We start from the raw sequence: 22571 nt of genomic DNA on the forward strand, positions 1-22571 counted from the left end.
AAATTCCACAATCAAAAAGGTTAGCAGGTACCTTTTTGAACTATTCAACAGACCATGGATTCCTGGCAAGAACAAGCAAAAGAGCTTCCTCTATTGCAGGAAATCTAATCCATGCTTTATTTAACAAAGGTCTTTGACTAAAGCAACATTTTGTTTGCCTTGAGAACCAAAGATGATGAGAAATTTTGAAGGAATGAATCAAGATAAAAAATAAAACATTTTAGATTTGTATTTATTTTAATAATATACACAAAAAAAATCTACTAAACTGAACATGAACAATCAGTTTGGATGAAGGATGATTGGCCTGAAACATTAAATGTTTCTCTCTCCAGAGGCATTGCTTAACTTGCTGAGTATGTCAAGCACTCGTGTCTTTATTCTTCAAAAAAGGCCACCATCTACAGTACATTGAGTGTTTCCAAGGGTTAAACATATAACCCCATCTATTCAGCTCCAAGAATAGACGTTCAGATAATTTTCTACTATGGCACTGCAAGTTCCACCTCTCACTCAAGTTGTCCTGAAGCCTGCAGGATAGAGATCTCATATTTTGAGCTATTGATACAAATTATATTCACAAATTATGAAGAATTTCATATTATTTTTGAATCCATTTCACTATTACAGTGGTAAGACTAATGTTTTGATTTGTGAAAATTTTAAATAACAAAACATTTTGTAAGGATTGTAATTCTAGAAAAAAATACTGCATGCCATTACTTTATCATGGAATTGGGTTAGAGCACCATTTGGCCCATCATGTTTATAGCAGTCAGTAATTCATTGATTCCATCTCCCACTTGAGTTCTGTAAATTACTACATTTCAAGAGCTCATCAGGCATTTTTCAAATGTTGTGACTGTTTCTAAACCTCTCTGCTAAGGAATTAAGTTAAACAATGTCAGAGTGGTTTCTCCATGAGAGGAAGCCATTTGGCTCATTCAGTACATATTGGCTCTGTGTAAGAATAATCTTACCAGTCCCACTTCGCAAATCCCTGCAAATTCATTCCTTCTGGATTGCCATTAATCTTGCTTTTCAACATTATGCTTAAATCTGTCTTGATGGTAGTGCATCTGTCTTAATCAACAACTGCATGTTCACATTATTTTGATTATTTTTCCAATCACCACCAGACATAGGAGCAGAATTAATCTGCTCCGCCATTCAATCATGGCTGACTTATTATCCCTCTCATCCCCACTCTCCTGCCTTCTCCCCTTAACCCAAACACCCTTATTAGTTGAGAACTTATCAACCTCTGCTTTAAATATACCCAATGTCTTGGCCTCCACAGCCGGATGTAGCAATGAATTCCACAGATTCACCACCGTCTGGTTGAAGGAATTCCTCTGTTTTAAAGGAAGGTCCTTATATTCTGAGGTTGTGCTCCCTGATGCTAGACTTCCCAACTACTGGAAGCATCCTTTCCACATCTTCTCTATCTAGGTCATTCAATAGCTGATAGATTTCAATGAGATCCCACCACCATTCTTCTAAATTCCAGTGAGTACAGGCCCAGAGCCACCATACACTCCTCACATGTTAACCCTTACATATTCCTGGGATCATTCTCATAAACCTCCTTGAATCCTCTCTAATGCCAGGACATCCTTTTACAGATAAAGGGCATGAAACTGCTCACAACAGACCAGTTAGAAAAGTGTTTAATTGGAGTAAGGGAAATTATGAGGCTATCAGGCAGGAAATTGGAAGCTTAAATTGGAAACATGTTCTCAGGGAAAAGTACAGAAGAAATGTGGCAAATGTTCAGGGGATATTTGTGTGGAGTTCTGCATAGGTATTGTTCCAATGAGAACAATTCACTGTTCTAATGAGACAGGGAAGTTATGGTAAGGTACAGGAACCGTGGGGTACAAAGGCTGTAATAAATCTAGTCAAGAAGCAAAGAAAAGCTTAAAAAAGGTTCAAAGAGCTAGGTAATATTAGAGATCTAGAAGATTATAAGGCTAATAGGAAGGAGCTTAAGAAGGAAATTAGGAGAGCCAGAAGGGGCCATTAGAAGGCCTTGACGGGCAGGATTGAGGAAAACCCCAAGCCATTCTACAAGCATGTGAAGAGCAAGAGGATAAGATGAGAAAGAATAGGACTTATCAAGTGGGACAGTGTGTATGGAACTGGAGGAAATAGCAGAGGTACTTAATGAATACTTTACTTCAGTATTCACTATGGAAAAAGATCTTGGTGATTATAGTGATGACTTGCAGCCGACTGAAAGCTTAGGCATGTAGATATTAAGAAAGAGGATGTGCTGGAGCTTTTGGAAAGCATCAAGTTGGATAAGTCGCCGAGACCAGATGAAATGTACCCCCAGGCTACTGTGGGAGGTCAGGGAGGAGATTGCTGAGCCTCTGGCGATGATCTTTGCATCATCAATGGGGACAGGAGAGGTTCCAGAGGATTGGAGGGTTGCAGATATTGTTCCTTTATTCAGGAAAGGGAGTAGAGACAGCCCAGGCAATTATAGGCCAGTGAGTCTTACTTCAGTGGCTGTTAAGTTAATCGAGAAGATCCTGAGAGGCAGGATTTATGAACATTTGGAGAGGTATAATATGATTAGGAATAGTCAGCATGGCTTTGTCAAAGGCAGGTCGTGCCTTATGAGCCTGATTGAATTTTTTGAGGATGTGACTAAACACATTGATGAAGGAAGAGCAGTAGATGTAGTGTATGTGGATTTCAGCAAGGCATTTGATAAGGTACCCCATGCAAGGCTTACTGAGAAAGTAAGGGGGCATGGGATCCAAGGAGACATTGCTTTGTGGATCCAGAACTGGCTTGCCCACAGAAAGCAAAGAGTGGTTGTAGACTGGTCATATTCTGCATGGAGGTCGGTCACCAGTGGACTGCCTCAGGGATCTGTTCTGGGACCCCTTCTCGTCATGATTTTTGTAAATGACCTGGGTGAGGAAGTGGAGGGATGGGTTAGTAAGTTTGCTCATGACACAAAGGTTGGTGGTGTTGTGGATTGTGTGGAGGGCTGTCAGAGGTTACAGCAGGACATTGATAGGATGCAAACCTGGGCTGAGAAGTGGCAGATGGAGTTCAACCCAGATAAGTGTGGAGTGGTTCATTTTTGTGGGTCAAATATGATGGCAGAATACAGTATTAATGGTAAGACTCTTAGCAGTGTGGAGGATCAGAGGGATCCTGGGGTCCGAGTCCATAGGACGCTCAAAGCAGCTGTGCAGGTTGACTCTGTGGTTAAGAAGGTGTACAGTGTATTGGCCTTCATCAATCGTGGAATTGAATTTAAGAGCCAAGAGGTAACATTGCAGCTATACAGGACCCTGATCAGACCCCACTTGGAGTACTGTGCTCAGTTCTGGTCGCCTCACTACAGGAAGGATGTGGAAGCCATAGAAAGGGTGCAGAGGAGATTTACAAGGATGTTGCCTATTTTAGGGAGCATGCCTTATGAGAATAGGTTGAGTGAACTTGGCCTTTTCTCCTTGGAGTGACGGAGGATGCGAGGTGATCTGATAGAGGTGTAAAAGATGATGAGAGGCACTGATTGTGTGTATAGTCATAGGCTTTTCCCCAGGTCTGAAATGGTTGCCACAAGAGGACACAGGTTTAAGGTGCTGGGGAGTAGGTACAGAGGAGATATCAGGGGTAAGTTTTTTACTCAGAGAGTGGTGAGTGCGTGGAATGGGCTGCGGGCAATGGTGGTGGAGGCGGATACGATAGGGTCTTTTAAGAAACTTTTAATAGGTATTTGGAGCTTAGAAAAATAGAGGGCTAGTAATTTCTAAGGTAGGGACATGTTCGGCACAACTTTGTGGGCCGAAGGGCCTGTATCGTGCTGTAGGTTTTCTATGTTTCTAATACCTCAAGTGAGGTCTGACTACTGCATTATAAAGCCTCTGCATTACATTCTTGTTTTTATATTCTAGTCCTCTTGAAATGAATGCTAACAATGCATTTGCTTTTTTTACTACCAACTTACCTGCAAGTTAATCTTTAGGGAATTCTACACGAGGACTCAAATGTCCATTTGCACCTCCAATTTCTCAATTTGCTCCTTGCTTAGAAAATAATCTATATACCTTATTCCTTCTACCAACGTGCTTGACCATACACTACAATCTATTTCATCTGCCACTTCTTTGCCCATTCTTCTAGTCTGTCCAAGTCCTTCTGAAGACACCATGCTTCCTCAACACTACCTGTCCTTCCACCTATCTTTGTATCATCTGCAATACTAGCTACAAAACTATCAATTCTGTCATCCAAATCATTGATATAAATCATGAAAAGAAGCATTCCCAACACCAATCCCTGCAAAATGCCACTAGTCACCAGAAACAGCCCCCTTTATTTCTAATCTTTCTTTGCTGCCAGTCAGTCAATCTTCTCTCCATGCAGGTATTGTTCCTATAATACCATGGGCTTATCACCTTCATTCTACATTCCCTGGATACTGACAACCAGTAGATGTCAATTATTTCTCTTTATTATACCTGACAATCCCTTTCACAACTTTAAATACCTCTGTCAGATCCCATCGCATCCTTCTTGGCTCCCAGAACAACGTGACCTCTAGTTTTTCCACATGATTAAAATTCTCATACCTTGTTTAGACATGATTTGCCTTAAATAAATCTACCGTCTTTCTCTAATCAATGCAATCTGTACAATAATTCTCTCTGATTATTATTATCTCAATATCCTCTCTGCCATGAGGTAAAAACTCATGACAACCACTCACAACCACACACAAATAAAAAAATTCAGCCCTGGTATTGCTTTCATAAAACAAAAATTTGAGAGCATTGTGCAGGTCAGACAGCACCCATTGAAGGAAAACAAAATTACATTAGATTCAATCATCTTCCACACAAGTTAACGTTATTGTGAATCTTATACCCACTCCAGTGTTATCAGATCCTTTTGAAGATTTGACATCAACATGGTTTTTCACTGTTATGCTCTATGCCTTGTCCAATAAAAGCAAGTCTTCTTAAAATTGGTATATGGTTTTAATCATGTTGTCTTCCCCCTCTACTTCATTAGGTATTCAATAACGTTCTGTTCTTCAATACTGTACTTCATGAATTTTACCATTTATTCTCTTTCACTGCTTGTTCTTCTTAATGCATTGCCTCACCTCTCCAGATGAAATACCATTTACCCCGGAACCAATCCAATGATAACTTTCTGCAATCTACACTCATTATCCAAATACTCTCTTAACCCTAGGAGTTGGCCATTCAACATGACTTTAAAGGTTCAAAGGTTCATTTTATTGTCAAAGTATGCATGCAGAATACAACACTGAAACGTGTTTCTTCTCCAGATGGCCACAGAATACAGGAAATCATATAAGTAGTTGAAAGAAAGACATCAATCCGCCTGCACCAAAAAAACCTAAAACTTTCAAACACCAAACACCCCCAACTCCTCCCTCGCACAAAAACTAAGAGATCACCCAAACCCCCAAGCCGTCAAGTGACAAAAATGGGTGAGAGCATGAAAAAACATAGAACTGAAAGAGGCCAATATGAACTGCAGCTAGTCTGAACAACAGTCCAACCCATAAATCTCAGAATTTCAGCAACATCTCCAAGAGCACCAGGACCCAATGACTTGAACCAGCGGCCCCTCCAAGAAAAGCGACTCGAACCAGCAGCCTCTCCAATTGCAGCAACTCGAACCAGCTGTCCCTCCGATGGCATCGACTCAAACGAGCTGCATCTCCAAGGAAAGTGATATGAACCAGCAGCCTCTCTGAGGAAAGCAACACATACCAGCCACCTTTCTGAGGAAAACAACTCAAACTAGCAGCCTCTCCAAGAACTGCTCCCTTTCCTCTGCACTTGCTTCAATCTTCCTCGACACTTTAATCGGCAAGAAATGTAGTCAATCACTCGATCGAACTAGAGACTGTAAGTCACAGGCTCCAACAAAATTAAAATAAAAAGACTAAGTAGAAGACAGAGCAAAGCTGAAATGACTGACTATCTGGGAGATGTCCCCTGAGGAATCATTGTTCCCTAGCACCATCTTGACCAGAAGGACAGGCTGATAGTTTCCTTCAAATCTCACTTTTGGCTTTCTTGTCCTTGTTCCTCTTAATCCTATAAAGTAAAACTGATCTCTTCAAGAAAATATTGGTCTGACTTGGCTCCACTGCCTTCTGTAGGAAAGCAATCCTCAGGTTCACCATCCCATAGGTTTTAAAACTATCTCAATATATCAACTGAAAATGACATATTCTGTTTCCTGAGGCTGTGACACCTGGTTCTAGATTTCCTACCATCAGGATCATTCTCCCTGCATCTGGAATATCTACTCCTATATGGATTTTAAGGGTTTCTATAAGATCCTCTCTCAGTCTTATGAACGCCAATGAATTTAGGCCCAATCAAAATAATCTCGTATTAGTCTTGCCATCCTAGGAATAGATAGATAGATAGATAGATAGATAGATACTTTATTCATCCCCATGGGGAAATTCAACTTTTTTTCCAATGTCCCATACACTTGTTGTAGCAAAACTAATTACAAACAATACTTAACTCAGTAAAAAATATATGCATCTAAATCACTATCTCAAAAAGCATTAATAGCTTTTTAAAAAGTTCTTAAGTCCTGGCAGTAGAATTGTAAAGCCTAATGGCATTGGGGAGTATTGACCTCTTCATCCTGTCTGAGGAGCATTGCATCGATAGTAACCTGTCGCTGAAACTGCTTCTCTGTCTCTGGATGGTGCCTCTGGATGATCATCTAGTTGAGTGGTGCCCCAGCAACAACCTTGTACTCAACATTAGTAAGATCAACGAATTGATTATAGGCTTCAGAAAGGGTAAAATGAGGGGACACCCACCAGTCCTCATCAATAGGGTGAGCAATTTCAAGTTCCTGCGTGTCAACATCTCTGAGGATCTATCCTGGGCCCAACATGTCGATGTAGTTACAAAGAAGGCATGGCAATGGCTTTATTTCATTAGGAGTTTGAGGAGGTTTTGTATGTCCCTAAAGACACTTGCAATTTCTACAGATGGCTGCATCACGATCTGTTAATGGGGGGGGGGGGGGGGGAGAGGGCAATGCATAAGATCGTAAAAAGCTATAGAAAGTTGTAAGCTCAGCCAGCTTCATCATGGGCACAAGCCTCCTCAGCATCCAGAACACCTTCAAAAGGTGATGCCTCAAAAAGGCAGTCTCCATCATTAAGGACCCCTATCACCCAGGACAAACCCTCTTTTCATTGTTACCATCAGGGAGGAGGTACAGAAGCCTGAAAGCACACACTCAACAATTCAGGAATAGCTTTTTCTCCTCTGCCATCAGATTTCTGAATGGACAGTGAACCCATGAACACTACCTCACTAATTTTTTTCTCTCTTTTTATTCTACTTATTTTAACTTTTTTAAATATATATTCTTCTTATTGTAATTTATAGTTATTATTTATTGCAAAGTACTGCTGCTGCATAGCAACAAATTTCACAACCAATGCCAATAATATTAAATCTGATTCTGATTCTGAGTAAACTTAGTCACAGAGCTATTATTAAACAATATTCTCTCCATGGCAAGTGTTTGGGCGTATTTTGGAGACACAATATAGCAAATATTACTTCAACAGCAACCAACCTTCAGATCTCAATGTGGATTGTAGATTAAATTTAAAATGCAGTGCTGAACAGGGAACATCCAATTGACTTGTCTGCATATGCATGAATATAATCATCACCCCATTCACGAATATGACTCAGAGACCTCAGTAATTAACAATCATTTTGGGTGTGTTGGTGAGAAGATCCAGTTTTTTGCAAAATTATGTAACTCAAAAGAAACATTATGAAGGCATTGTAACTATAGAAATTGTCCTGTTACCTTTGTTCTTTAACATATTAAAATGTGCTGTAATGATGGGTCAGTCGGTCTCTCTCTCTCTCTCTCTCTCTCTCTCTCTCTTTCACAGTTGCAACAGCAAGGGTGACATTACTTAGATAAAGTGACTCAAGCTGCACACAAAATTCCAAATGTTATCTCACACAATCCCTGAACAATTGCAGTAAGATAACCTTCTAAACCTTTTTAACATAAAGGACCATATGCCTTCCTTAATTACTTGCTGCGCTGAATGTTTACTTTCAGTGAATGTTGTAGCTTTCACTGAACCGTCGCCATTTCTGATATATCAATATTTACATAATAATGTCTTTCAAATTTCAGTGACCAATGTCATACATATGCATCCTCATTGTATTGCATCTGCCGTGCACTTGCTCACAGTACTTGTTTAAATTAGATAGGAGTCTCTTTGCATTCTTCTCACTACTCCAACCTTGTGTCATGTACAAACCTGAAAACTCTCACCCAAATAGTGAAGATATATATGAATAACTGGATCCCAAGCATCGAGTCTTGTGGCACCTCAATCAACACCCAAGAAAGAACCATTTCTTCTAACTCTCTGCCAATATATTATCCCCAATTTCATACTTTAACTCTGCATACTCATCTCTTATGTGGACCTTATTAAAAGTCCTCCAAATGTCCAAACAAAGCACATCCAATAATTCTCCTTTATCTATCTTAATCAAAATTATCCTTAAATAAGCTCATGCAATAGTTATCCTCAATAAACTCCCTGCTATCATTGACAAAACTTTGCTACTGTGATGTTATCCCATCGATAGTCTCCAGCATCTTCAATCAGTTTCACTGCCTGAGGATAAAAGTTAGCAGCGGGTCATGGCAGCTTTGACTAGTGACCAATCGATGTTTGGGATTGCTTAGTAAGACCAAATTGAACAAAGGCAGGGGCAAGCGCAGCAGCCATAATCTGGGTAGACACAGTCAGAGTGATGATCTTGAGGATTTAGCTCTTTGAGGCTTCAGTTAGAGAAAGCAAAGGAAATAAAAACTTTTTTTTCTTTCTCTTCTTTATATCTGCACAGCTGGGACAGTATAGATGCTAGGCAGGATAGTTGAATGTTCCTCTTGTGGAATGTGGGAAGGTAGGGAGTCCTCCAGTGTCCCTGACAACTAAAACTACAAGAAGAGCATCCAACTGCAGCTTCTGACAACCCTCGTTAAGGAGTTGGAGCTGGAACTGGATGAATTCCAGATGATTTGTGAGGCTGAAGGGGTGATAGATAGGACATATAGAGAGGAAGTTACACCTAAGGTGCAGGACACAGGAAACTGGGTGGTAGTCAAGAAGGGGAAAAGGGTTACGGAGGCAGTGCAGAGTACCCCTGTGGCCATCCCCCTCAACAACAGGTATATCACTTTGGATATTGTCGGGGGGTTGGGGGGGGAAATGATCTAACAGAGTAAAGTCACAGAGGTTTTAGTGACTCTTTGCTGTGGTGACAGAGGATCCATTAGTTAGGTGAATGGACAGAAGGTTCTGTGGGTGAGAACGAGATTCCCAAATGGTATGTTGCCTCCCTGGTGCCAGGCTCTGGGATATCTCAGGTTGAGTCCTTAGCATTCTTAACTGGGAGGGTGAACAGCCAGAAGTCGTGTTCCATGTCGGTACCAATAACATGGGTAGGATGAGTGATGAGGTTCTGCATAGGGAGTTCAGGGAATTAAATGGAAAGTTACAGGGTAGGACCTCTAGTATTGTGGTCTCAGGATTGCTACCTATGCCACGTACCAGTGAAGCTAGAACTAGGAAGATTATACAGTTTAACATGTGGCTAAGGAGTTGATGTAGGAGGGTGAGCATAAGATTTTTGGATCATTGGGCTCTCTTCCTGGGAAGGTGGGACCTGTACAGAAGGGATGGTTTGCACCTGAACTGAAGGGGGACTAATATTCTAGAAGGAAGGTTTGTTAATGTTGCACAGTGGGGTTTAATCTAGAGTTGCAGGGGATGGGAACCACTAGTGGAGAGGACGTGAAACCTCAAACAAAGATCAGAATCAAAAGTTTGAGCATGGTGCGACTAGTATCCTGAGCTGCCAATAATTCAATGCGAGAAGTATCGTAGGAAAGGTGGATAATAGTGAATTTGAGATAGCTGGTTTACAAACAGAGACAATCTGTAGTGAAGAGAGACTGTTGTTGATAGGGCAGAAATGTAGTCAACAGGATAAGTTGCAATGTAAAAGGTGGACAAAATTGAACATGGTGAATACAGGACTGAAATGTTATACTTGAATGAACGCAGGAATACGGAATAAGATCGATGACGTTGCAGCACAGTTACCGATTGGCAGGTATGACGTTGTAGGCATCACTGAATTAAGGCTCAAAGATTATAGCTGGGAGCTTAATTCCAAGGATACACATCGTATCAAAAGGATAGGCAGGAAGGCAAAAGGGCGGCATTGCTCTATTGGTAAAAAATGAAATCAAATTATTAGAAAGAGATGACATAGGGTTGGAACATGTTGAATCATTGTGGCTAGAGCTAAGAAACTACAAGGGTAAAAAGACCATGATGGGAGGTGCATACAGACCCCCAACAGTAGTAAGGATGCGGCCTACAAATTACAATGGGAGTTAGAAAATGCATGCCAAAAGGACAATATTTCAATAGTCATGGGGGACTTCAATATGCATGTAGATTTGGCAATTCAGGTTGTGCTGGATTATAGAAGGGAGAATTTCTAGAGTGGCTACGAGTTGACTTTTTAGAGCTGCTCTTGATGCCACTTGTGCCATGAACCAGAAATGATTAGAGAGCTTTAGGTAAAAGAACCCTTTGGGGAGAGTGATCATAATATGATCAAATTCACCCTGAAATTTAAGAAGCAGAAGCTAAGGTCAGATGTATCAGTTTTACAGTGGAGTAAAGGGAATTACAGAGACACAAGAGAGGAGTTGGCCAGAATTGATTGGAAAAGAACAGTGGCAGGGATGACATCAGAGCAGCAATGGCTGAAATTTCTGGAAGCAATTTAGAAGGCACAGGAGATATACAACCCAAAGAGGAAGAGGTATTCTAAAGGAAAGGTGACACAACCATGGCTAACAAGAAAAGTCAAGGCCAACATAAAAGCCAAAGAGAGGGCATATGATAGAGCAAAAATTAGTGGGAATCTTTTAAAAACCAACAGAAGGCAACTAAAAAGATCATTAAGAAGGTAAAGATGGAATATGAAAGTAAGCTAGCCAATAATGTTCAATAGGTACATTTAATGTCAGAGAAATGTATACGACATACATCATGAAATACTTTTTCTTTGCAAACATCTACTAAAATGGAGGAGTACCCCAAAGAATGAATTGCAGTTAAATGTCAGAACCCCAAAGCCCCCCCAACTCCCCCCTCCCATGCACAAGTGGCAGCAAATCAAGGGTCCCACCTCTCCCACCAGCAAAAAAGCATCGTAGCCCTCCCCTCACCGAGCATTCAAGCGTGCAGCGAAGTATCATTAAAGACACAGACTTGAAGAACTGCAAAGACTACTTGCTCACCCATTAATTTGACATACTGTAGGCTCTTTCTCTCCCTAATAAGGGAAAAAGAAGTGGCCCCATTTCACAGTGAGAGGAGAGACATAACAAAACAATTCGCTGGTTTATGGTATTAAAAGTCCGTTGAATTGCTTTTCCTGAGCTCTGTGCCCAAAACACTCAGGTCTCTGGACACACAGCCAGCAGCAAGTTCGTTGCTTCCGATCTTCATTGTTCTCCCATGACACCTCAGTTGGCGGCTGCAATACCAGCCTTGGATCAGCCCGTCTAAGTCTCAAGAAGATAACAAAAGTTTCTTCAAATATGAAAAGTGTAAAAGAGAGGTAAGAGTGGATATTGGAACACTGGAAAATGATGCTGGAGAGGTAGCAATGGGGGACAATGAAACTGCAGATGAATTGAATAAGTATTTTGCATCAGTCTTCACTGTGAAAGACACTAGCAGTACGGTAGAAGTTCCAGGTATTAGGGGCATTGAGTGTGTGAAGTTACCATAACTAGAGAGAAAGTTCTTGGGAAACTGAAAGGTCTGAAAGTAGGTAAGTCACTTGGACCAGATGGTGTACACCCCAGAGTTCTGAAAGAAACAGCTGAAGAGATTGTGGAGGCATTAATAATGATCTTTCATGAATCACTAGATTCTGGAATGGTTCCGGAAGACTGGAAAATTTCACGTCACTCCTCTCTACAAGAAGGGAGAGAGGCAGAAGAAAGGAAACGATAGGCCAGCTAGTTTGATCTTACTGGCTAGGAAGATGTCAGAGTCAATTATTAAGGATGAGGTCTCACAGTACTTGGAGGCACATAATGAAATAGACAATAGTCAGCATGGTTTCCTCAAGGGAAAATCTTACCTGAAAAATCTGTTGGAATTCTCTGAAGAAATATCAAACAGGATAGACAAAGGAAAATAGTCTGATGATGCAAACTTGGATTTTCAGAAGGCCTTTGACAAGGTGCCACATATGAGGCTGCTTAACAAGATACGAGCCCAGGATATTATAGGAAAGATTCTAGCAATGGCTGATTGGCATTAGGCAAAGAGTAGAAATAAAAGGAGCCTTTTCTGATTGGCTGCCGGTGACTAGTGGTATTCCACGGGTGTCTGTGTTGGGACCGATTCTTTTTATGATATATGTCAATGATTTGGATGATGGAATCATGGCTTTGTTGCAAAGATTGCAGACGATATGAAGATAAGTGGAAGGGCAGGCAGTTTTGACGAAGTAGAGAGGCTATTGAAGGACTTAGACAGATTAGAAAAATGGCCAAAGAAATAGCAGATGGAATACAATGTCGGGAAGTGTATGGTCATGCACTTTGGTAGAAGAAATTAAAGGATTGATTATTTTCTAAATGGAGAAAAAATACAAAAACCAAGGCGCAAAGGGACTTGGGAGTCCTTGTGCAGGACTCCCTAAGGGTTAAGTTGCAGGTTGAGTCTGTGGTGAGGAAAGGAAATGTAATGTTAGCACTCATTTCAAGAGGACTAGAATATAAAAAGAAAGATGTAATGTTGAAATTTTATAAAGCACTTGTGAGGCCTCTCGGAGTATTATGAGCAGGTTTTGGCCCCTTATCTTAGAAAGGATCTGCTGAAACTGGAGAGGGTTCAAAGGAGGTTCACAAAAATGATTCCAAGATTGAATGGCTTGTCATATGAACAGCATTCAATGGCTCTGGGCCTGTATTGGCTAAAATCCAGAAGAATAAGGGGTGACCTCGTAGAAACCTATCGAATGGTGAAAGGCCTCAATAGAGTGGATGTGAAAAAGATGTTTCCTCTGGTGGGAGAGTCAAAGACCTGAGGACACAGCCTCAGAATAGATTTAGAACTGAGATGAGGAGGAATTTCTTTAGCCAGAGTGATAAATCTGTGGAATTCTTTGCCACGGGCAGCTGTGGAGACCAAGTCTTTATGTATATTTAAGGCAGAGGTTATAGATTCTTGATTGGTCAGGGCATGAAGGGATACAGGGAGAAGGCAGGAGACTGGGGCTGAGAGCAAATTGGCTCAGTGATGAAATGGCAGAGCAGATTCGATGGGCCAAATGGCCTAATTCTGCTCCAATATTTTATGGTCTTAAATGATTGAACCTGCTTGAATGTCAACATTATCAATTCGACTATACAAACCCCTCCCAATGGGAATTCCAAGACAATAAGGAGAATGGAGTATGAATTTGAGGTCTGATTCAGGATCACCATCCCTATTAATTCTGTTGATATTTCCATGGATATTCCACAAGTCACATAATATTTTCAGCATTTTTTACTTTTACTTCAAATTTCTGACATCTGCAGTTATTTTCTGCTCTTCAAAGAATCTGACTCCAACCCTCTTATTGTTTATTTTATAACCAGAAACTCTGCCTTAAAGGAGATCTTACACAATTAAAAAAAGGTCAGTTATATTACTGACTGAGATTATTGAATTGATTTGAATTTATTTCTCACATCCTTCACAAACATGAGTAAAAATCTTTATGTTACGTCTCCATCTAAACATGCAATGTGCAATCATAGTAATTTATAATAATTTATAATGAATAGAACAGCCAATGTAATATAGAATACACTCAAATCAGTGTGAGTTCATCAGTCTGATGGCCCGGTGGAAGAATCTGTCCTGGAGCCTGTTGGTCCTGGCTTTTATGCTACAATTTCACTTCCTGGATGGAATAGATTGTGGTTGGGATGGTTTAGATCCCGAATGATCCTACAGGCCCTTTTTACGACGGAGCAGAGGTTCAGAATCAAATCATGGCATCTTTTAGTCTGCATCCTGACAGATATGACTTACATGTTTAATTTTCTTATCAGTAATTCCAATTATATGGTAAAATTTAGAATAGTTGCTACATTGATTTGTTGTAAAAATTTGACTTGAAAAGTTAAAAGTAGAATTCCAGCAATTCATCACTGTATTTGTGCTATCTCTAATTGACTCTAAATTTAACGGTAAAAAGTCTGAGAAGGAATTTATTTCTAATTTCAATGATTTACCTTTTCACCCAGATCTGTTGTATATAGGAGAACTCCACTCCCCGGAAGCAACGGTAACTTGGCCCCCAAGGGCAAATTCAAAAGTTGTCTGGACCCTGTCCCAATGACAGCCTTACTGCTCATACACTGTAGATCAACAACAATTGCAGGCTTATTCAGGGTTAATAAACATATGTAAATTTCACTGATCTCCTTAATTATTCTAAAACAAAGGCAAAATTGTATAATCAGTTCTAATTCATAAAACATATATTTATAAGTTGTACACATCCACTTATATTGCAGAAATCTTATACATTACTTAGTATAGAAACACTTGTGTTATATCATCAAAACATATTTTGATGTCCACACGAAAAAGCGGGATCTCCCAGTCACCACCCATTTTAATTCCACTTCCCATTCCTATTCTGACATGTTAGTCCAAGCCCTCCTCTACTGTCGTGATGAGGGTAAACTCAGGTTGGAAGAGCAAAACCTAATATTCCATCTAGGTGGCCTCAAACCTGATGACATAAATATTGATTTCTCAAACTTCTGGTAATGCCCCCTCTTCACCATTCCCCATTCCAATTTCCCTCTCTCACCTAACCTCCTTACCTACCCATCACCTCCCTCTTGTGCTCCTCCCCCTTTTCTTTCCTCCATGGCCTTCTGTCCTCTCCTATCAGATTCCCCCTTCTCCAGCCCTGTATCTCTCTCATCAATCTACTTCCCAGCTCTTTACTTCACCCTACCCCCTCCTGATTTCACCCATCACCTTGTGTTTCTTCCTCCCATTCCCCCCCCCCCACCTTCTTACTCTGACTCATCTTTTTTTTCTCCAGACCTGATGAAGGGTCTCAGCCAGAAACATCGACTGTACTCTTTTCCATTGATGCTGCTGGCCTGCAGGCTTCCTTCAGCATTTTGTGTGCATTGATCAAAAATATTGTTAATTTTGTTAAACATGCCTTTAACAAATTTATGTTTTTTTTGCTGATCAATCCACACTTGTTCAGGTAGCGGTTAAATTCGACCCTGATCATTGTTTCTTAAACTTTCCCACCATAGTTGAACCAACACAACTTTATCACTCCACCCTTTTATGAACAGGAGTGCGACATTTGCAGTCTCTGGTACTCAGATACAATTTCTGAATCCGTAGATATTTGCCAGATTATCGTCAGGGCCTCTTGGAACTTCCTCCCTTATTTCTCTCATCCATTTAGGATGCATTATAACTAGCTTTTCTAGTACTTGTTAATTACATTTTCCTTTGTTAGATTTCAGCTTTACTTTCTTCCTTGATCAAGACTGATATATAGCTCTCATGAATTCCCTTCGCCATGCCATCTGTCCTCATTTTGGTCTCTGATAGGCCCTGCATTTTAACTGATCATATGCCTGTAGAATGTAGAATGAACTTTCTGGGCTCACTGTTGTAATAGAGATCAAAGTACTGTATGCTCAAGGAATGTAATCTCAACCTCCCACCGCACATTTGATATCTCCTGAACAAAGAGGTCAGGATTTTCAGATAATCAACAATTCTCTCATTTTCTAACTTTATTTTAGACTTCCACAATCCATAATATTCTCCTCGGTAGTTTCAGAACATTATCCTGTTTCTCTCTTTAGTATTTTTGCAAATACATCTTTACTTGTCCAATAATCAGTTCTTTTGCTTTCACTTTTGTCACTTAATAGATCCTGTTATCATCCCCTTTCTCAAAGTTTGAAATCATTTTTATTTCTGTTATCCTTCCACATCTGATAAAAAGTCATCAACTTGAAATATAAGCAGTACCTTTTCCTCAAGTGTACAGACTGCATGTATTTCACCTTTTTTTTTCCTCTACTTTAATATCAATATGATGTTCTTCATATCATGTAATGCAATGAGATGAAATAGAAACGTAAATTGCCAATCCTTCTCCTCCCTGTATATTTTGTGAACCATGAAACACACTGAATCTGCCAGATTCAAACTGAAGGTTAACTGCCCAGATATTGAAGTCCACACATTTTTGTGTTGACATGGAAATATTGCTGGTGGAAGGGAATGCTGGAATGATGATATTAAGATTGTGCAACTGGAGATAGATAGATTGTGTGAGTGGGTGAAAGCTTGGCAAATGGAATTTATTGTGGGAAAATATGACGTGATGCACTTTGCTATGAGAAATCTAAAGACAATGTTATCTAAATAGAGAAAAACTGCAGGTGAGTAAAGTACAGGTGACTCTAGGTGCTCAAAATACAATTTTCAAAACATTAGAAAGCAGAGACTACAAATAGTTATGAAGGCAAATGGGAAATTGGCCTTTAGTTTAGTATTCTGGAGTGTAAAAAGAAGGATTTTTGCAATTGTACACTGCACTGGTCGGGCCATACCTGCGCAATTATTGTTTTTTTTAAGAATGATGCAAAGGTGATTCACTGGGCTAATTAGTGAATGAGAAGGTTGTCCTTTCATGGCTGGTTGAAGAAATTGAAACTGTACTCTGTGAATTTGAGAAGAATGATAGATGATCTTACTGAAATGGGTCATGTCTTAAGGGCATTACAAAATAGATGTTCAGGTGTTTCCACCAGTGGGAGGATCTTGAATGAGGGAGCGTAGTTACAAGCTTAGAGGGCAATCACTTAAAATTGCGGTGCCTTGGAATTTCTTCTGAAAGTGGATGGTGAATCTCTCAAATTCTCTATCTCAGAGGGCATGGGAGGATTTAAAATACTTTGTGGTCAATTAACCATGGTAGTAGGTCGTACTTTGGTGCCCCAGTTTATGTTGGAAATTGCAGGTGGTGATTATCATTAGGTGCACATCTGACATTGGAAATGCTATCATATGTTGAGCCTAGAATTACTTAGTACAATTCCCAAGGTCGGGGGTTCCCAACTTTTATTATGCCATGGACCCATACCATTAACCAGGGGTTGGGAACCCTTGCCCTGGGCCCAGTCCAGATGAAGTATCTCAACCTAAAGTGTCGACTGAACTTTTCCCTCTACGGATATTGCCTGACTTGCTGAGTTCTCTCATCAATTTAATTTTTGCTCTGGATTCCAGCATCTTGAGTCTCTAAATTTTATGCTTGATTTGAAAGAAAAACATTTGTAAATCCATCCAATTTATAAGCATCAAGCCTGCCTAGACTGGTACCATTACTCAAATTATCTAGCACCAAGCATGCCATCTTGAAGTAAATCCCAAGATGCTTCCCTTCCAGAAGTACGTCATTAATTTGCCATTAGGGTAATGCGAAGTTGATGTTGGAATCCTTTCTCAGCGTCCCAGTTCTTAAACGATACACATCCCCACCAAAAAAAACAGAAACGGCTGGAAATTTTCAACAGCTCAGGCAGCTTCTGGGAAAGGACCTTAATATTTCAGATTGATATCCTATTATTTGGAAAATTTGGGAATAGAACACATTTCACTTTGCTAAGACTGAGAATAATTGGAGACGAAAATGGAAGTCTCTATGATCAGGAGGGACTGATCAAGACAAGTGGTGGCAGTACCAGCAGGGTGAGGCTAATGTTTATTAATCACAAACTTCCTGGCTTAAGGGAATATAAATATAAGATATCGAAGAAGCAAAACATTGCAGATTTTGTAGATCCAAAACAAATGCAAAATCAACATATCAAGCAACGTTTTAAGTCAAAGAAGACTCTGAACTCAAAAGGCTGGTCAAATTCAGTAAGTCTTGAGGGCTGAAATATTCCAAGCTTGAAGAAGAGAAGCTGTTCCTTAATCTACGACTTTGTTGTAACAATATTGGAGATCAACTATACAAAACATAAGGAACATGAGGAACTGCAGATGCCAGGATATCTGGAGTAGCAATCTGCTGGAGGAACTCAGCAGGCCCAGCAGAAAATGAGGAAAAGAACTGCTGATATTTCAGGCCGAAACCCTTCATCGGGTGGAAACCCAGCACTGGAAACATTAAAATTGATGTTGACCCTGCATCATTCAACCTGATTACCATGAACTTAAATAGCATTTTCCTGCACTATCCCTATTTCTACAGGCTACCATTGGGCAGGAGGTGCAGAATGAAGTCCCACGGCAAAAGGTTCAAGAACAGCTACTTCCTTTCAATCACTGGATCGTTGAACCGACCAGACAATCTCTAATCATTAAAAAAAAGGTTAAGCAACACTACCACCACTTTGCACTAAAATTGACTTTTTGTTCTATATTGTCTTGTTAAATGTTTGTAAAATTTATATTTGTATTGCTAATACTGCTGATATGCTGCGAAGCTTTTCATTGCACCCGGTGCCATCATGTACTTGAGTATATTGCAATAAAACCGACTTCGACTTTCTCTTTGGTCCTCCAATAACCTATTATTCAATGTCTCAGCTGCTTCTCCTCATTAAGTTCTGAACGGGCTGTTTCTCGTTTGGAAAGTGGAGAGGGGTCCTTAGGGAGATCAGGATGGGATGGAGAATTTATATTTTCGCATCTAACTTGAACACTTCACTCACATCCCTCTCGTGGACTTTACGAAGGGCGGTGTTCTTGGCATACGAGGACACGTAGGCTTCCATTGTGCTCTCGGAGCGTGTGCCCGCGTCCACCTCGGAGGCACCTTGGGAGAATGCGGTTCGCCCGCGCTCCCGCTGTTTTGCGGGATCTTGTTGCCATGTGCATCGGTTGCCAGGGCACGATTTACGCGTTGTCCGGGCTAGGCCGGCCGTGTCTGCCAAAGGCTCATCGAACAACAGCACCATGGAAACCATCGCCCGAGCTGTCGCGAGAGTTAGCAGACAGTGCCCGGTGACGGGGAGTACCGTACCTCAGCCGAGGTCATTGCCTACCCCCAGCATTTCGAACTGCTGGAGTCGGGAATACAATAAACTGTTGGCTAAATTGAATGAGACGTATCAGCATCTGAAAAAGAAAAAGAGGCCCTAATTGTATTGGCATCGAGAGGACAATCCCATAACCTTTCTCTTTTCACCAATTAATTTATGTATTTCACTGGATGAAAAGCACCTGCACTTTCTGCCAATGACTTGGACCTACAAATTGTTTTCGTTGTTCACTTTCCACCACACGCCCAGGACAGCTAAGCTCTGACTGCTGACTTTCGCACTACACATTCCTTCATTCCTCATTTAAAAGTGTACTTTGGCTACACTAGTGTCAGCTGTGATTTCTCTGAGTCTGGTTTCAATTTAGTAGAAGTTATTAATGAATATGTGTCTACTTCATTAGCGTCAAACTTTCTGAAAAGAATGCAATCACAAAGGCATTTTCCTCAGATATGAAAAGAATTTCAATTCTATTTGACAAAGAAGATATCCACCAAACCATTTTACTCAAATCCACTGAACTGGTGCAGCAGTTTCTGCTGCTATCTTGCAGCTCTGGGGCTTGTGTGTAATCCCGACTCCTGTGTGGAGTTTGTACATTTTTCTCCTGGCTATGTAGGATTTCTCCCAGTGCTTCAATTTCCTCCCACATCTCAAAGACTGTTCATAGGTTAATAGGCAATTGTAAACAAATTCTTTCATGTGAGGAAATCTTTGGAAAGTTTGGTTAGATAGGCATCAAAAGAATCAGAAGAGGAGCTGATGAGTGTGAGGGTGAAGAGTATAAAGAGTGGGAGGGTGACAAAGCTCTGTAAGGAGCTGGCATGAATTAGGTAAGACCATAAGACCATAGATATAGGAGCAGAAGTAGACCATCAAGTCTGCTCCACCATTCAATCATGAACTGATCCAATTCTTCCAGTCAATCAGTCCCCTGCCTTCTCCTCAAACCCTTTGATGCCCTGGTTAATCAAGAACCTATCTATCTCTGCCTTAAATGTGCCCAATGACTCAGCCTCCACAGCCACTCGTGGCAACAAATTCCACAGATTTACCACCCTTTGACTAAAGCAATCTCTCTGCATCTCAGTTCTAAATGGACGTCCTTCAATCCTGAAGTCGTACCCTCTTGTCCTGGACTTCCCTACCGTGGGAAATGACTTTGCCATATCTAAACTGATCAGGACTTTTAACATTCGGTATGTTTCTATGAGATCCCCCCACCTCCTCATTCTCCTGAACCCCAAGGAATACAGCCCAAGAGCTGCCAGACATTCCTCTTTCATTCCTGGAATCATTCTCATGAATCCTCTCTAAACCGTCTCGAATGTCAGTATATCCTTTCTAAAATAAGGAGCCCAAAACTGCACACAATACTCTAAGTGTGGTCTCGCGAGTGCCCTATAGAGCCTCAACATCACATCCCTGCGCTTATATTCTATACCTCCAGAAATGAATGCCAACATTGCATTTGCCTTCTTCACCATCGACTCAACTTGGAGGTTAACCTTTAGGGTATCTTGCACAAGGACTCTCAAGTCCCTTTGCATCCCTGCATTTTGAATTCTCTCCTCATCTAAATAATAGTCTGGCCGTTTATTTCTTCCACCAAAGTGCAAGACCATACACTTCCCAACATTGTATTTCATTTGCCACCTCTATGCCCATTCCCCTAAACTATTTAAGTCTTTCTGTGGGCTCTCTCTTTCCTCAATACTACCCACTACCTACCTATCTTTGAATCATTGGCAAATTTAGCCACAAATCCATTAATCCCATAGTCCAAATCATTGACATTCATCATAAAAAGCAGCGGTCCCAACACTGACCCCTGTTGAACTCCACTGGTAATCAGCAGCCAGCCAGAAAAGGATCCTTTTATTCCCACTCTCCATTTTCTGCCAATCAGCCAATGCCCCATTCATGCTAGTAATTCCCCTGTAAATCCTTGGGACCTTATCTTGCTAAGCAGCCTTATATGCAGCACCTTGTCAAAGGCCTGTTGAAAATCTAAGTACATTACATCTACTACATCCCCTTTGTCTACCCTGCTTGCAGTTTCCTTAAAAAATTGCAGTAGGTTACTCAGGCAGGATTTTCCTTTCAGGAAACCATACTGGCTTTGGCCTATCTTGTCATGTGCCTCCAGGTACTCTGTAATCTCATCCATAACAATTGATTCCAACAACTTCCCAACCACTGATGTCTGTAGTTTCCTTTCTGCTAACAGATCTGTCGTTTCCTTTCTGCTGCCCCCACCCCTCTTAAATAGCAGAATAGCATTTACAATTTTCCAGTCATCTGTTACAATGGCAGAATCTATCAATTCTTAAAAGATCATTGTTAATGCCTCTGCAATCTCTCTAGCTACTTCCTTCAGAACCCGAGGGTGCATTCCATCAGGTCCAGGAGATTTATCCACCCTCAGACCATTAAGCTTCCTGAGCACCTTCTCAGTTATCATTTTCGTTGCACATACTGTACTTCACCTCCCTGTCTCTCTTGAATGTCTGGTATACTGCAGATGTCTTCCACTTTGAAGACTGATGCAAAATATGCATTCAGTTCCTCTGCCATCTCTGCATCTCTCATTACAATATCTCCAGCGTTGTTTTCTATTGGTCCTATGTCTAGCCTCAACTCTCTTTTACCCTTTATATACTTAAAAAAGCTTTTAGTATCTTCTTTGATATTAGACACCAGCTTCCTTTCATAATTCATCTTTTCCTTCCTAATGACCGTCTTAGTTTCCTTCTGCAAGTTTTTAAAAGCTTCCCAATCCTCTATCTTCCCACTAGCTTTGGCTTCCTTATATGCCATCTATTTTGCTTTTACAAACGTACTTTGGCTCTGACTTCACTTGTCAGCCACAGTAGTGCCCCTCTTCCATTCGAAAATTTCTTCTTGTTTGGAATATGTCTGTCCTGCATTTCCCTCATTTTTCTCAGAAACTCCAGCCATTGCTGCTCTGCTGACCTTTCTGCTGGTGTCCCTTTCCAGTCAACCTTGGGCAGTTCCCCTCTCTTGCAATTGAAATTTCCTTTATTCCACTGAAATACCGATACATTGAAATTTAGTTTCTCCTTCTCAAATTTCAAAGTGAACTCAGTCATGTTGTGATCATGGTTCCCTAAGGGTTCCTTAACCCTAAGCTCTCTCATTACTTCTGGATCGTTGCACAACATCCAATCCAGCACAGTTGATCCCCTAGTGGGCTCAACAACAAGCTGTTCTAAAAAGCATCATCCCTTAGACATTCTACAAATTCTCTCTCTTGAGGGTCCATTACTTGCCAGGTTTTCCCAATCCACTTTCATATTAAAATCCTCAAC

The 22571-nt window shown here is 40.7% G+C and overlaps 1 protein-coding gene across 1 annotated transcript in view; it reads right to left on the reverse strand.

Annotated features, from left to right (window-relative positions):
• Positions 1-19164, reverse strand: part of LOC140733980 (fibrous sheath-interacting protein 2-like) — a 35631-nt gene extending 16467 nt beyond the window's left edge. Inside the window, exons 1-2 of the mRNA XM_073057564.1 lie at positions 18910-19164; positions 14422-14547 (exon numbers count right to left, since the gene is read on the reverse strand). Of these exons, the coding sequence (XP_072913665.1) occupies positions 14422-14547; positions 18910-19164 (381 nt within the window). The remainder of the gene's footprint in view (positions 1-14421; positions 14548-18909) is intronic.
• Positions 19165-22571: the final 3407 nt, after the last annotated feature.

This window comes from Hemitrygon akajei, chromosome 10 (assembly GCF_048418815.1).
Source record: "Hemitrygon akajei chromosome 10, sHemAka1.3, whole genome shotgun sequence".
Lineage (NCBI taxonomy): Eukaryota > Metazoa > Chordata > Chondrichthyes > Myliobatiformes > Dasyatidae > Hemitrygon > Hemitrygon akajei.